The 13927-nt window shown below is 49.1% G+C and overlaps 1 protein-coding gene across 4 annotated transcripts; it reads right to left on the reverse strand.

Moving 5' to 3' along the window:
* Nucleotides 1-120: 120 nt before the first annotated feature.
* On the reverse strand, nucleotides 121-13651 carry LOC146334661 (uncharacterized). Of its 4 annotated transcripts, XM_084824015.1 has the most exons (9): nucleotides 13439-13466; nucleotides 9713-9822; nucleotides 9391-9541; nucleotides 7994-8142; nucleotides 6380-6529; nucleotides 4324-4446; nucleotides 2109-2219; nucleotides 1835-1952; nucleotides 121-357 (listed from the first exon to the last, which is right to left on the reverse strand). In XM_084824015.1, the coding sequence occupies exons 5-9, from the start codon at nucleotides 6461-6463 to the stop codon at nucleotides 323-325; spliced, it is 471 nt and encodes a 156-aa protein (XP_084680141.1). In that variant the 5' UTR covers nucleotides 6464-6529; nucleotides 7994-8142; nucleotides 9391-9541; nucleotides 9713-9822; nucleotides 13439-13466; the 3' UTR covers nucleotides 121-322. The 4 variants fall into 4 exon arrangements, with proteins under 4 accessions (XP_084680141.1, XP_084680139.1, XP_084680138.1 ...); XM_084824013.1 differs by lacking the exons at nucleotides 7994-8142; nucleotides 9391-9541 and adding an exon at nucleotides 11287-11405 and having other exon boundaries at nucleotides 13439-13651; XM_084824012.1 differs by lacking the exons at nucleotides 7994-8142; nucleotides 9391-9541; nucleotides 9713-9822; nucleotides 13439-13466 and adding an exon at nucleotides 8963-9223.
* Nucleotides 13652-13927: the final 276 nt, after the last annotated feature.

A 13927-nucleotide genomic window follows, 5' to 3' on the forward strand; every position in this document is an offset into this window, starting at 1 on the left:
GTTCTCCAAGCTGAACCACGTTCTGTGCTTGGACAGGTTTGTGGCTCCCTCATCCCCTGACACGACCATTTTAAGAACTGATCACAAACTGATCACACGCCTTCATTATATATTTTTATTGCTACTGGTTTGGTTATTCCAAGGAGCAGAAAGAAAAACGACACACAAGCTTGAGCCGTGGCAGAGAAACAGCCTCTTGGCCCCTTCCTGTGGCCAATGCACAGTCCACAGTGACGGATTCACATTGGTGCCAAGAACCAGCACCGTCTAACACAAGAGCTGAAGCTTTTATCACGTGTCGGAGTTTGGGGCCTGACTTGTTCTAAGCAAGTCTGGTCATGGGGTGCCTTCGAGAAGCTGCAAAGAAATGAAGGGGGGAAAGTAAATAAGGGACAGATAGACTTCATTCTGGCAGCCGAACACGTGGGGGCTGGGATGTGTGAGAAATGCATGGCCTGTTGGAGGGATGCGATGCAACTCTCCTTTTTCCCATCAGAGGGCGTATGTCACATCCAATAGGGGAGACCATGGAGGTGTCTATACCACAACATTAAGAGTCCCTTTGCACCCACATTTGCAAACAGCAGAGTGTTTTTAATTCCAGTAGTAAACTCAACCAATATAAGTACTTTTCCATGTGTCCTGTCACTTCCGTTTACTCCCCCGTGGAGCTTGCACTGCAGAGAGGACAGAAGCAAAATACTGACCCCCTGTTTGAGAAGAGCCACGGCTCTTCCCAGGGAAGCGGGGCCGGGCATTCACGCGCCAGGAGAACCAGAGAGTCAGAGAGTCGGTTTTAGCCAGGAGCCACCGGGCTCTCCCTGTCTTGCTTTAAAAGTCCTGCTGGTAAGGACGGTTTCGTTTCTCAATTCACATGTTGGGTCTAGTGGTGATGTGTTCTGTGTATTGGGAGTGGGGGGCCTGTGTTAAGTTTTGGGACGTGCGCAACAGAAAACCAATCGCAGCTGGGGAAGGCCAAAGGTCAGGCTTGGAAGCCCTTGCTCCAATTATATCCCACCTTGAAGGCCGCGTGGACCCTCAGCCTGTGTCTTTCGCCCTGAGGGAGCTTTGGAGACTGCCCTGCTGCGGCCAGGATGCTGTGAAGAGAAACGAGCCTCCCAGCCCAGCCCGCCCTGCGACTGGGGGAGTGTGCGTGCATACTCATCCCAGCTCTTTTCAGGATCATGACCACATTCTCACCAACGCCCCCGGCCAAGTCTGCCATACTCCTCCGTGAGACTGGACAGGCCACCCCTGGCCGGCGGGGGGGGGGGGGGGTGTGACCTTTTGCTTGCGGGACGCTGCAATGCAGGTGGATTTGTGCATAGCAATATGCAAATGTGCTCCCAGTTCGAGAGCAAAATGGAAGAGGGGATGGCTCCAACCAAGCTCCATCTGTTCGGGCATCCAGTGTCCCGCAGGGGCCAACAACATGCCTCCAAGGAGCCCACAAAAAGCACAAGGAGGCAGCAGCTATCCTATGTGTGTCCTCCTAGGCACTGGGATTGTGGTAGACTGCCACTGACTTGAGAGGCTCCATAACGCCATTGCAACGACAGCCCATCTCCACCACCAGTCTGTCTGATCCCCCTCTAAGCCAGCGACCACGTCCACCTTAATTTTGGCTTGCAGCTGCACTAAACAGCCTTCTGGGACACTACCAAAGAATTCCAGAATTTTACAACCTGCACGTCCATTGGGAGCAGGGTGGGGGAGCTGGGCATCTCTTAACTGGCAAGAGCCACTCCCCACCCCCCCGGTGTTCCCTGGCCTGGCCCTTGATTGGGGTTCCCGACAAGGAAAGGTGCCGTGCCGGCCCTTCCGTGCGACTCACGTGCGAAACTGTTGACCAGGTAGGTGGGCTTGCTGCTGCACAGCAAGGTGGCGAGGCTGCCCAGCGATCCGGTGCCCACAATCTGCACCTCCGTGGTGATCCCCAGGGTTGCGTTTTTCTGTGATGGGATCAGAAGCTAGGTAAGTAAAGCTGGTGTTCCTTTTCTTTGGAACGTGTCTCCCTGCTGGCAGCAAAGGCTCCCACAGCTTTGCCGTGGGGCAGGAACACCCCCGCCACACACACATGCCCACACGCCCTGTCGTCTGATCCTCACCAAGACGGCTTGGAAGTAGCTCTCCAGCTCCTGGCAGGAGGGGAGCGGTTCGGACGCCTCCATTCTGCGGGCCACGCACCCTTCTGGCTGGCCGTGATACACCATCAGGTGCTGTGGGGGGGGGGAGCACAGAGGAGAAGTGGTCACTGCAGCCCAGCACCCAAGTCTTTTGGGCCCCTGTCTTCTGCTCCCCCCTCCCTGCCAATATTCAAGTACCGATTTTAATCTATGTATCATGTCTGTCCTCTCTTCTCCCCGCCCCCCTACATTTTTAGTGGCTCCTTCCAACTAACCTATAATTCCACTTGGGTGAAAAAGTAACCAGCCAATGCACTCCAGTGCTGTTCAACTACCTCTAATGAAGGGGTAGGCAACAGGGTGCCCCTGAACACCTTTCCTGGCCCCTGCCAAGCTGCCCCACCCCTCCCACTTTTTTAATTACCATATTTTCTTATGAACAGCGGGGACTGCTGTGAAATAGGTCTCTGTTGGTGCCGAGAACTGGGTTCAGAGGAGTACTTTAGTGTGTTGGGGCTCAGACCCCACCTCCACCTTGGACTCAGTCTTCTGGGCAGGTGACTTGTTCTTTGTGAGTAGCCACGCCTCCCAGGGCAGCCATTTTGTGATAGTGCCCAGAACCATTTCTCAAATCGCCAACTGTGCCTGCCCCTGAGCTAATGCATTTTGACTGGTGTCGCAAGTTGATACATTTTGTCAGGGGCTAGTTACGTCTCAGCCTTGATTACGCGCTTTGCCGTTGCTTCATTTGAATTACCCAGGAAGTTGTTAAGCGCCACTAAAGTGAATTGGGGTTTTGTAAAATACGGCTCTCTCTGCTCCGCTGGTGATCGTAACTTCTCCAGAATGGCTGTTAAATGATCTACTGGTCTTCTGCTGGATGGCAAATACTTTTTGTTTAGTTCCAGTGGGGCTTTTGATCTGCTACATTGATCCCATTCCTATCTCAAGCTGTGGCTGCTTGGTTATTTAGCTGGCTGCTGTTTTTGCACTCTTGGATTGATTTTGTACATGTCATATTCTCTTCTTTTTTTTAATGTTAGCCACCCTGGTTTCTCTTTGAAGATAAAGCAGGATATAGTTTTTAAATTTATAAAGGAAATACTCCCTTGAGTCTAAGTGTATTGGCCCCAGGCCTGTAACCAAGTCACCTGTCATTTTAGAGGGGCCTAGAGATCCATAATGGCCGAGGTGGCTTAGTGGTTAAGATGCTGAATTGCAGACCGGAAGGTCAGCAGGACAGCAGTTCGAGACCCGAGTGCTGCGTGACAGAGTGAGCTCCCGTCTTCAGTCCCAGTCCTGCCAACCTAGCAGTTCGAAAGCAAGAAATTGCAAGTAGATAAATAGGTACCACCTCGGCGGGAAAGGCAACAGCATTTCGTGCACCTCGGTGTTCAGTCATGCCGGCCACATGACCACGGAAGCGTCTTCGGACAGCGCTGGCTCTTCGGCTTAGAAACGGGGATGAGCACCGCACCCTAGAGTTGGACACGACTGGTTGGGGACACTTTTACCTTTTCAGAGATCCATAATGCTTGGCTTAGGTTCGTTATTGGTGCAATTTCCTGGCTAGTGGGCCTCTGAGCATGTGAGATGAGTCAAAGGTCGATAGCGCGGCCTCAGCACATTCCATGCTAACAAAGGCTAGCATCTTATCAGGGCCTAGTATGTGCCTGGGAAGTGAGGCTATGTTTATGCCAAGCTGCAGGTGTCTGTGCTGAGAAAGTTTCCTTCTGACCAAGCACTGTTAGTCTATGCTGGGAATGAACGCTAATTAATGCTTGTTGCTGTCGTGCTGCCTCACTGCTGACATGTATGGTATAAAACCCATTTTACCCCATGGCTCTGGGTTCAGAGAAGCTGTCTGATCGAACCATTGGGTACCTGGGTCTGGCTTATCATTATCTCGGCACCTCCAAACCTTAGCAGCCCACGGCCGGGGCATACACTACCTTTGTGGAGTTCATTTAACTCTGACACACTTGGTTACTTTTTGATGTTGGAAAATAATCACTAGCCCTGGCAACAGTTAAGGGAACTTACCCCTTCATCCACTTAAGTCCACCTTAGTGTGGTTCAATTAATGCTGATGCACTTTGGGTAACTTTAAGGAGACTCCATGAAAAATCAATCCCCCCAGCCCCTTCAGTGCCCTCCCAACCTTAAAACTGGTCCTGCTCTGGATACTGCTACTCACATTTCTCAAATCGCAGGTGATCCCTGGTGCCACGCCCTGTTCCCCCAGTTCGCTGAGAGCTAGCAAAAGCGATGCCTCATTCTGAACGTTGACTTGGGGAGGCAGGTAGCTGAAGGCGTCTCTCTTGAGTGTGGCAGTGGGTAGAGAAAATGGGCAGTTTAAAACAGGGGTACTGTTGTGAAAGATACCAGAAATTCCAGAATGGCTTAATATAGCAGTAGGAGGAGAGATGTTGGCTAGGTTTGTCCTGGAAGCCTAACTTATTTCTTGCAACCCTCCTGCCGCTAGGTTATCGCCTCCTCTTTAAACCGAGTGTTCCTTTTTAACTAACCATGCTTTCCAAATCTCAAAAGCTGGACAGGAGGCTGGTCTGTTCGTTCATTGTCGGGAGACGCATTCCCAGAAATTGAACGAATGCTGCTGCTTTCAGGAGGGTATTGGACAGCTCCAAAAAGGGTGCAGAAAAGCATAACCAAAATGACCAGGCAGACAGAACATCTTCCCTGTGATGGGGCTTGGGGGCTTTTTACTTTAAGGGGAAGAGAAGACAGGGGCATGACGAGAGAGATCTACAAACTAACGCAGGGCCGCCCAAAGTAGAGAAAGATCGTTTCCTCCCTCTCCCCGGCTTCTGAGACTATCTACAATGCAGGTGTAACTTCCAGAGGGGTAGCCAGATTATGGCTAGCCTGTTGTAGCGAACCCCAAGCAGAGTGGGTCTCGTGATGCCTAACGGACAAGCACATTCACAATGGCGTAAAGCTGATGAATCAAAACGGCACTCTAGTGCACAAACATTTACACTGTCATGAATCTACTAGTCCTGAAGGTGCCACCAGCCGCTAAAACCGCCCAGAGAGCTTCGGCTGTTGGGCAGTATAGAAATGTAAGCAATGAGATGAAACAGTTGGGCAACTGATCGTTGGACTTCAACTCCCCTCAGCCCAGGCCAGCAGAGCCAGTGGCGAAGATGATGGGAGTTCAAGTCTATTACTGTCGTTTGGGCCCATTCAAGTTAAACTATACAGACAAGTATACAAATGCCGAGACACAGGCGACAGTTTCTTCAACGACAGTTTCTTCAACTTAACTAATACAGTCAAACAACTTGGCGCTTGTGCGCATGGCAATTAGAAAGAAATTAGCCACCTGTTCAGTGACATGTGGGATTTCATCTGAGAGACAGCTGATTACCAATCTTTCATCTGGATGGCCTGGGAAGTTGGTTAGAAGAGGATAAATTATGCGGCGTCTCAAAACAAGGTAAAAATCACAATATAAAAATACGTGTGTCAAAGTTTCAGGGACTCCTGCGTTGCATTGACACAATATGTTTTGAAGTGGAATTTTCAGAAATCTGCCCTGCTGTTGGTAGAACATTCAGTCTTGTGAGCGTAAATGTTCTACGAGCTTGTATATTCCTAAGAGATGTCAAATAAGGTGAGACACCATAACTGGCCAGAATCCCATGGGCCATTGGAGAACAAGTTCTGTTAGCCAGAGAGTAACACCTGTCTTTCAGTATCATATAATCTCTGGATCAGAAGTTTGGAGGCTTGTCGTTGCTCAAGCATTAGAAGGCATTCAAATGAAACACCAATTCAGCTAATTTTATGTAAAATTATATGGGACCATTTACTAGAATGCGAGTCTGCTAGCACAGAATATACAAGACTAGATGCCGGTGAAGAAAAAGGATGATGAGCCCATCTGGATGGCCACAAGTAGGCCAAAACATCTGGAGGGCCACAAATAGCCCACCCCTGCTCTGAAAGGTATTCCTTGGTCAGTTTCACTTAACAGTTATGAATCTCTCAAAGGGTGCCATGTGCGGTTAATCCCCATCACACCTGTGTGGTGTGTTGTTGTTTTTTCTGGCCCAGAGTTCCAGGACTGCTAGAAAACCCATTCACTCTAGTCCAGCTCGATGGCTGGCCAGAGCGCCCTGCTCACCACAGTCGCACCGGCTGGGAATCTTTATCAGCCAAACCAAATGCGAGGAATTCCCCTCCGCTTCCCAAACCGCCACCACCTCCGTCACCTGCTCCTTCCATACCTTCATGCAGGCTGCTTGCCCCAGGTACGTAGCCAAGAGGACACCCATGATGCTGATGGTAAGTGCCGAGACGGCCCCCACCATCGTGATCACCAGCCTGCGGTTGGACACCCCAGGAGATTCTGCCAGCTCGAGGCTAGAATGGAGGGTCTGAAGAACAAAATGGCAGGGGCGGGGGAGAGAAAGAAACGTTTATTTAAAAAATTTCTGTGGCTCAGAGCAATAAAATACATAAAAACAGCTAAAATATTAAAAGCGATAAAAACATACACACAATAAAATAGCGGTAAAAGCAGCAATAAAAGCCGACAATAAAACCAGCAACAACAGCAATCGTATCAAGAGCAGGCCACAGTAGAATAGTATGTTTTCAAGGGCTTCTTAAAAGCCTGCAATGACGGAGCATGGCAGACCTCCGAAAGTTGGCAGCTCCAAGGATGTTTGGATGGTGATCTTACATTTATGTTACCCGCAACCCATTCTAAAGGTTGAAATACCTCCCCTGAAGCTTAGTTACTCAAAGAGAGAGTAGGGATAAACAGATTTTGTAAAATCCATTCCATTTGCATTTCGCAGGTCTTCCGGTGCCTTTGTCTGCTCATTGGCAGAACTGGAGGTTTTTCCCGGTGTCCTCAGTTTGTGCAAATTGACACTTGCTAAAATGCTCAAGGAAAGGAAAGTTTCCTCCTGTGCAAACACTGGGTTACTACTGACCCCTAGAGGGACGCCGCTTGCACTGGTGTTTTCATGGCAGACTGTAGCAGGGTGGTTTGCCATGGCATTCCCCAGTCGTGACCACCTTTCCCCCAGCAAGCTGGGTCCTCATTTTACCGACCTCAGAAGGATGGAAGGCTGAGTCATCCTGACCCAGCTACCTGGGACCCAGTTTCCACTGGGATTGAACTCAGGTTGTGGGGAGAATTTCGGTTGCAATACTGCCGCCTACCACGCTGCGCCACATGAGACCCACCCCCAAATACCCATTTGCATGCTTTAGCCTATGGGGGAAATTTGCATTTTCAGCCAGGTTTTTTTTGTGTGTGTATACTTTTCTATGACTAAATTTGCATAAAATTCCAGAAAGTAAATAATAATTAAAAAAACAGTCTGCAAGTCCGCAGAATCTGTGCGACTCAGGAAAAGCCAGTCCGCTGAGGAATCTGTGGGTCAGATTCACAGAAATCTGAACTCCTTTGATTCCATTGCGGATTTCTCTGACATCCCTACGTGAGAGCTTTAAGCTAAAATATGTTGATATTTTGGTCTTTTGCCCTGCCCCTTTTGCCTTCCACTCCACCTACCACTGGGATGCTGCCCCCAAAGCTTCTTCAATTTTGGGCTGAAAGAGGCTTGATTCCCTGGGTAATAAACCAAAGCCAAGAAAGCTTCAATAGCAAAACAAGACCAAGACACCCCCAGAAATGTGGAAGATCCCCCCCCCCCCCGCTAGTGCCTGGTCATTGATTTCACTTCTGTTGTTCAGGAGAAAAGCCACAGTTTCTGGCACAAACACACCTGTAAAAAGATATCCAAGACCTGTCAACCTTGAATGTCAGGGCTGGTCTGCAGCAGAGAGGGTGATTAGGAGTGGGAAGAGTTGGGTTTGAGTCTTACCTGTATAAGTCACTGCATCTATTGAGCTACAAGGAGCTACTTGGGATGACTGAAAACTCAGAGCAGAAATGTATCCCTTTATGCATGATGATGCAACTAAAACTCTTAACAGCTCTTAGTGACCTCAGAACGCTAAATATGTGCCAATTCTATAAATAGAAAAAAAAAATCACTTCATCCATCACAATAATGGTAAATTTCTGGACCCCCAGTAAATGGGAGGGGGAAACATCCACCTTCAAACATTCGGGAAGAATGTGCTTTTAATGGGGTTTCGCCACACTTCACACTGCAGTGATCCCAACCTGTTTCAATTGAAGAAATGTTGGGTTTCTCCAGATTTCTGGGTAATCTCCCTTCCTCAAAACTGGGAGAACTGATTTATTTTTAAATACTCAGTGGGGTTTTGAATACCACTGAGTGCCAAATGGCAACACAGGGTTTTTCCCCCTAGTATCCTAAAATTATGGGCACTTCCCCCTCCAGAGTCCCACAGTTCGAAAAACAAAGCAAAACTTTTCTCTGAAAGGCGGAAGCTCAGTAGCATAACTTGGGATTTCTGGTTTCCCCTTCTCCTGAGCACAACCTCTCATCTCAGCTGACATCTCTCTCTCTCTGTACTCTGCCTTCTGAAATGCCACATTTGTCTCTGTGTGTTGTTGCTCTGTCTGCAGCAAAGGAAAAGCTCTCTGTGCATGCTTAAAAGCACTCTTTGCTTGTTTGGGAACCGAGCTCCTGGAAATGAATGTTGGCAGGTCAGCTCCGATATGTGTTGCCACTGCTTTGTTTCCTCCTCCCCCGGGCTTTGGCACCTTCAGTAGCACCTAGAAATCCAGCTGGTGCAGCTTCCGCCAGGCTGGCAGTGCAGTGATGGTGAAAGCTGCCCCCAGTGGATTTCTGCCTGTCACACAGCCATTAAAGGCACGGGAGACCTAACGGCCTCCTCTCTTCATACCGTGGCATACTTACATAGGGGGGACTTTTGAGGTGCAGCCCTGCTGGCCAAGAGTCGGGGTGCTTCTCCTCAGTTGCCATTTTCTCTTGATGGGCTACAAGCAGAGCCCAATGGATCTAAACTCTGAATGAGAGCAAGGGCTCCCCCAGAGCGTTCTTTATAAGATGGGATGAGAAAGGCGGCTTTTATAAAGTCTTGTCTGCCTGGCCCAGAGCCGAGTCAAACAATACCCTTCTGTGCATTTCCCAGCCCGGCACCTTAGACTGAGTAATTCTGGTCTTGCATGAGGGAGAGGCGCTTTGGTCCTCCGCCCACCCACCCCAAAATACCTGCCACTCAACAGGCGTGAAAGCCTGGCCCCTGGGCTTACTCTGTTTCCACCTGCCGACCCAGGATTAGAGATTCCACGTTTTTTTTCTGTGAAAGAGAATGCCAGGGTCACCTGCCAAGATTTCTCCCCCACCTTTCCTTAGAGAGAAGGTAGGGGCACTCTGCTCATGCTCTGATATACTCTTTCCTTTATTATTCCTTCACATGCTCCAAAACTAAGTCCGATGGCAAAAACAGGTTCCAAAGCTGGGCATCGGTGATTCCTGGAACAGACAGGGAAAAAAATATTTGTGCTCGTAAATTCCTTGGAGCACTTTTAAGACAGAAGCATTGGAAAGATTCTTTGAAACACATTTGGAGAAAGATAAGCAGCCCCTGAGGAAGGAAAGTCCTTTCCAAAACACGTTGGGATTAATAAAAGATTTTTCAGGCACCTGAGAATATTTTCTCTTCTGTTTTGGGCCACGTAAGCGCCTTCCCCTCTTGCAGTTCCGTAAAATCCTTGGGGCACGATCAACCTTCAGCCTTGTACCTCTTTACATTTCTAGAATAGCAGACCGAGACATGTACCCTTTAGCAGAGATGGATAGCGACAGTTATTTAAAAGAGACAAACAGATTTATTGTGGGCCCTGAGTCTTTGGGGCCCTGAGGCCGCTTAATCAGATGTAGATATTTTTACAGGTACAGAAAAGTGTGTCTGTTGGGGGTGTGTGTGAGGTAAATAGTGGGACGAAATAGCCATAGAGTACAAGGGATACCATCTGTGGCCTGCTCTGTGGAAAGCTCAAAATGTATACAAGACAAATTCAGTGATCATACACACCAGCAGTAATTGGCGATACAGCACAATATTCCTAGCTTCCCACTGGTAATTTAAAACTTGTAGTGGGAGCGAAAGCCTTAGTTGTGATTTAGTCCCAAACAAAAAGAATTCCTATTTGTTAATATATTGCAGTTCAGCAATTGCTTCAAGTCAAGACAAAGGTTTCCCCTGCTACTGCAGTGGTTGACACAATCTTCCTAGCTTTCCAATGCTCATTTAACGTCTCTGGTGTGTGAGAGAGAGAGAGAGAGAGAGAGAGAGAGAGAGATTACCTTGGTCTCCATTAAGCCCTGAACTAACAGAATCAAACTTGCTGATAAAGTGTAATCCAGCAATTTCACACTGGAGGTGGCTCCCTTTTGAAGGGTCGAGAGCAAGGTTTTTTTTTCTCCTAACGGAGCAATTACACAATCAGCCTAGCATGGTGTCACTGATTTATTGCCCGTTCCTGCTGTTGTGGAATGGCTGCTGTACTTTTATCTTGTATATGTTTGGGGCTCTATGTGGAAATATCACAAGATGTGCATCTTGTGCTCCATAGCCTTTTTGGCTCTGCTGTTTTACTGTCCTGCCCTTTCTTGTCCACAAAAACATCAGCCTCCGTAAATCTGTTAGCCTTTAAGACGAGACAGAATAGCATGCTTACACCTCCACAATTATTTAGTGCGTAGCGCTGTCAACAGTGTTGCTTTACAGGGGGACACAAACAACAGGCAAAGGCCCCTGGCCCCAAGAACGTGTGACCTAAATTGCAACCACGTGAAAGCTGGAGAGAGAAGGGAAGACAGGTTGGTTGTATTTTTGCTCCAAAACATCAGTTCCCCCAATATTGGCTACAAAGTTAGATGTGTGAGCTGGCAGGCCCAAGTTCAAGTTGGACTTCCGTCCTGGACCTGCTAACTCTGTGGCTTTAGGCAAGTGTTTCTCTTGGTCTCAAGCCTCCCATCTGTAAAATGGGAACAACAGTGATATATGTAAGCTGGCCTGTTGCTGTAGAGTTGTTTAAAAAATAATTATTATTAGATGCTGTTTCTTACTTTTATTGTTGTGTTTTAATTGTGCTTTGAATGTATTTGTTTTTGATTTAATATTTTGTTTCAATCTTGGTCATATTGTTAGCTGCCTTCATGCCATTTTTTGGTGGAAAGGTGGGGTACAAATCAAACAAACAAACAAATAATACCTCCTCACTGGGTTGTTGTGAGGGTACCCAGTCAAGGTTGTTGTTGTTGTTCAGTCGTGTCCGACTCTTCGTGACCCCATGGACCACAGCATGCCAGGCCTTCCTGTCTAGATGGCATGCTGGAATGCAGTGTTTTAAACTACTTAGTCCCATGTAAGCAGGGCTTGTGTGTGCTTTCAGGCCACGTGACAGGCAGAAGTCCAACCAGTGCAGCTTCCCCAGCATGGTAGCCATATGATAGGCAGGTATTCATCAGGTGAAGTTCCCCCCAATCCCTAAACATCAGAAAAGCTTTACCTGATGAATTTAATTTTGCCTCTCAGGCTTTATTTAAAAGCATGGCACCCCTTCCGGAGGGCAAGTGGGCAACCTGCTATTTGGGAATGTTCTGATCTATGTGAAATGATAGAAAGCCTCTGTTTCCGGGCTCCCAGAAGGCAAGGCCAAGGCAGAGAAGGCAAAACTTCAGCTGGTGGATAGCCAACGTTCTTCTAGGTTTTCGGCCGCTCCGCTCAGGTTCCACCATCCCGCATCCTGGGAAAAAAGGACCTTTTGAAAAGAGAGGCAGCAGCCCCGAAAACCTAGCCGGTGCAAAGGCACAAGGTCTTCCACAAACAAGGCCCTGTGTTCCCGGGAAAGCGCCGCGTCACGATCTGCTCGGAAAACGTCCAAGCAAAGGGTTTAGGCGGGGGGGCGGGGGGGGGGGAGAGAAAAGACCCTGGTTTCAAAAGAGCACAAAAGGAAGATTGTTTACACGATGCTGTGCCAGAGCCGAGTTGCAATTATAGGCAAGGACGGGGCACTGGATCAGGGGAGATAAAAATCAGACTCCGCTTCTTTCGGGAGGCGGGCAAACAAAGAACAAGGCTCTCGTAAGGAGAGGCCACGGGAGCCCTGGGCAACGTTGTGCGTTTTAACCCGTCAGAAGCCATCTTTAAAGGCCTGCAAGCAGGGCCAGCACCGAAGGGCAGCCCACGGCTGATCCCCGGAGCCCCCTGCACCAGTGCAAACACCTCCGCTGCCTTCGTGCTCGTGCTGCCTCTCCAAGTCTACGAGCCGCGGCAAAGCTGGGGGGGACAGCAGCCTCTGCCGACCTTCCTTTCTCCTTCCGGGCATGGGTGTAGAACTGGCAGAGAGGGCAATGAATGGGTAGCGGTGACCAGTAGCAGGGCAGCACACGGCACTTTGGCCTCCCTGAATGTTGTTTCCCCAGCACGTTTCCCTGAGCGCTTCTGCCCGCACTCTGCGCATGCCTTGTGTCTTGCCGTGCAAAACTGGCACAGTTCTTGCCGCCGCCATTTTGGCTTTGCTGGGGTGTGAGTTCTGGGGGGTGGGGAGCAATGCGTTGCCCCAACCCCCACGAGTTGCTGGCTCCGGGTCTAAACAAAGCTTCTGGTTTGTGCGGATTTGTGAGGAGCACAGTGGTGTGCATAGCGCTGGGTTTAAAATGGGAATGCTAGCCATGTTTACTCAGGAGTAAATCCACAGAGTTCCATGGGACCTTCTCCCTAGTGGATTGCCGCCTTACAACAGAAACCTAAGTATATAGTTCGGCCTTCCCTAACCCGGCACTCTCCAGGTGTGGCAGACTACAACTCCCATCATCCTCAGCCATGCCCATGCTTCCTGAGGGATGATGGGACTTGTAACCCAACACAGCTGAAGGGTACCAGGTTGGGGAAGCTGCTTTAGTTTACTCAGAAGTAAACCCTACCTCCACACAATAGGATTTAGTCCCTAGTACTCCTGTTTGGGATTGCAACTTTAGATCAGGAAGACCTGGGTTCAAATCCTCAGCCAGCCCCCAAATTCATTGGGTCTTGCTTGACCAGTCACGCACCACCAGCCTAAACTACCTCACAAGGTTGTTGTGAGAAAATGTGTACTTTGTGCTTGAGGCATGCGGCCATTTTGCGCGAACGTCCGGCCATCTTTTTGCCACAGCTAAGTCCCCGCTCCCAGGCTGCTGGCCGATTTATGAATTTTAATAATTCCTAATGAGTTTTAAATGTATGTTTTTTTTAATCCAAAGCCTCTTTAAAAAGGTGGAGCAGCCCAGGGGCTCAGAGTATGAATTAACACACAGGGCTCTTAACACTTCTTTTGCCCTCTGGTCAAGGAGGGTCCCTCCTACCCAGAAGCCCTTGCGCACCCACACTCTGGCTCTCCTCAGAAGCCACTTCACGCCTTTCCGCGACCCCACTTAGAGCCACTATCCCAGAATCCCTTGCGGAATAGCCTTTTCCACGGTTTCCTAAGGGAAAACCTATGACGGACGTGTTCCTTGGCCAATCAGCACCCATAGTCGATCGGCGGCGTGCGCTCATACACGAAGTCACTAGAGGGTGGAGTCATTAGTTTGAACGGCAGGAATAGTGCCCGCCTCCCCCTCTGTTTGGCCAATAGGAAAATGACGTGAGAGGTAGAGGCATGAAAGGGAGGAGGAATAAGGACGGGCAGCGCTTTTGAGTGACAACGATGTCTCTCCCAATAACAATTAAGCGGAGTGGACATGCTTTTATTGACGTGACATTGAACCAATAGGGATGGCGGCATGTGAGAGGTCACGCCCCGCGCCGCTGCCGAACACTAGTGGGCGGTTCGTTTCCGAGACTGGCTGCCTCAGCAAATGAACACCTGC

Source organism: Heloderma suspectum, chromosome 17 (genome assembly GCF_057233095.1).
Source record: "Heloderma suspectum isolate Gila_16-S chromosome 17, 16-S_ref, whole genome shotgun sequence".
In the NCBI taxonomy this organism is placed as follows: domain Eukaryota; kingdom Metazoa; phylum Chordata; class Lepidosauria; order Squamata; family Helodermatidae; genus Heloderma; species Heloderma suspectum.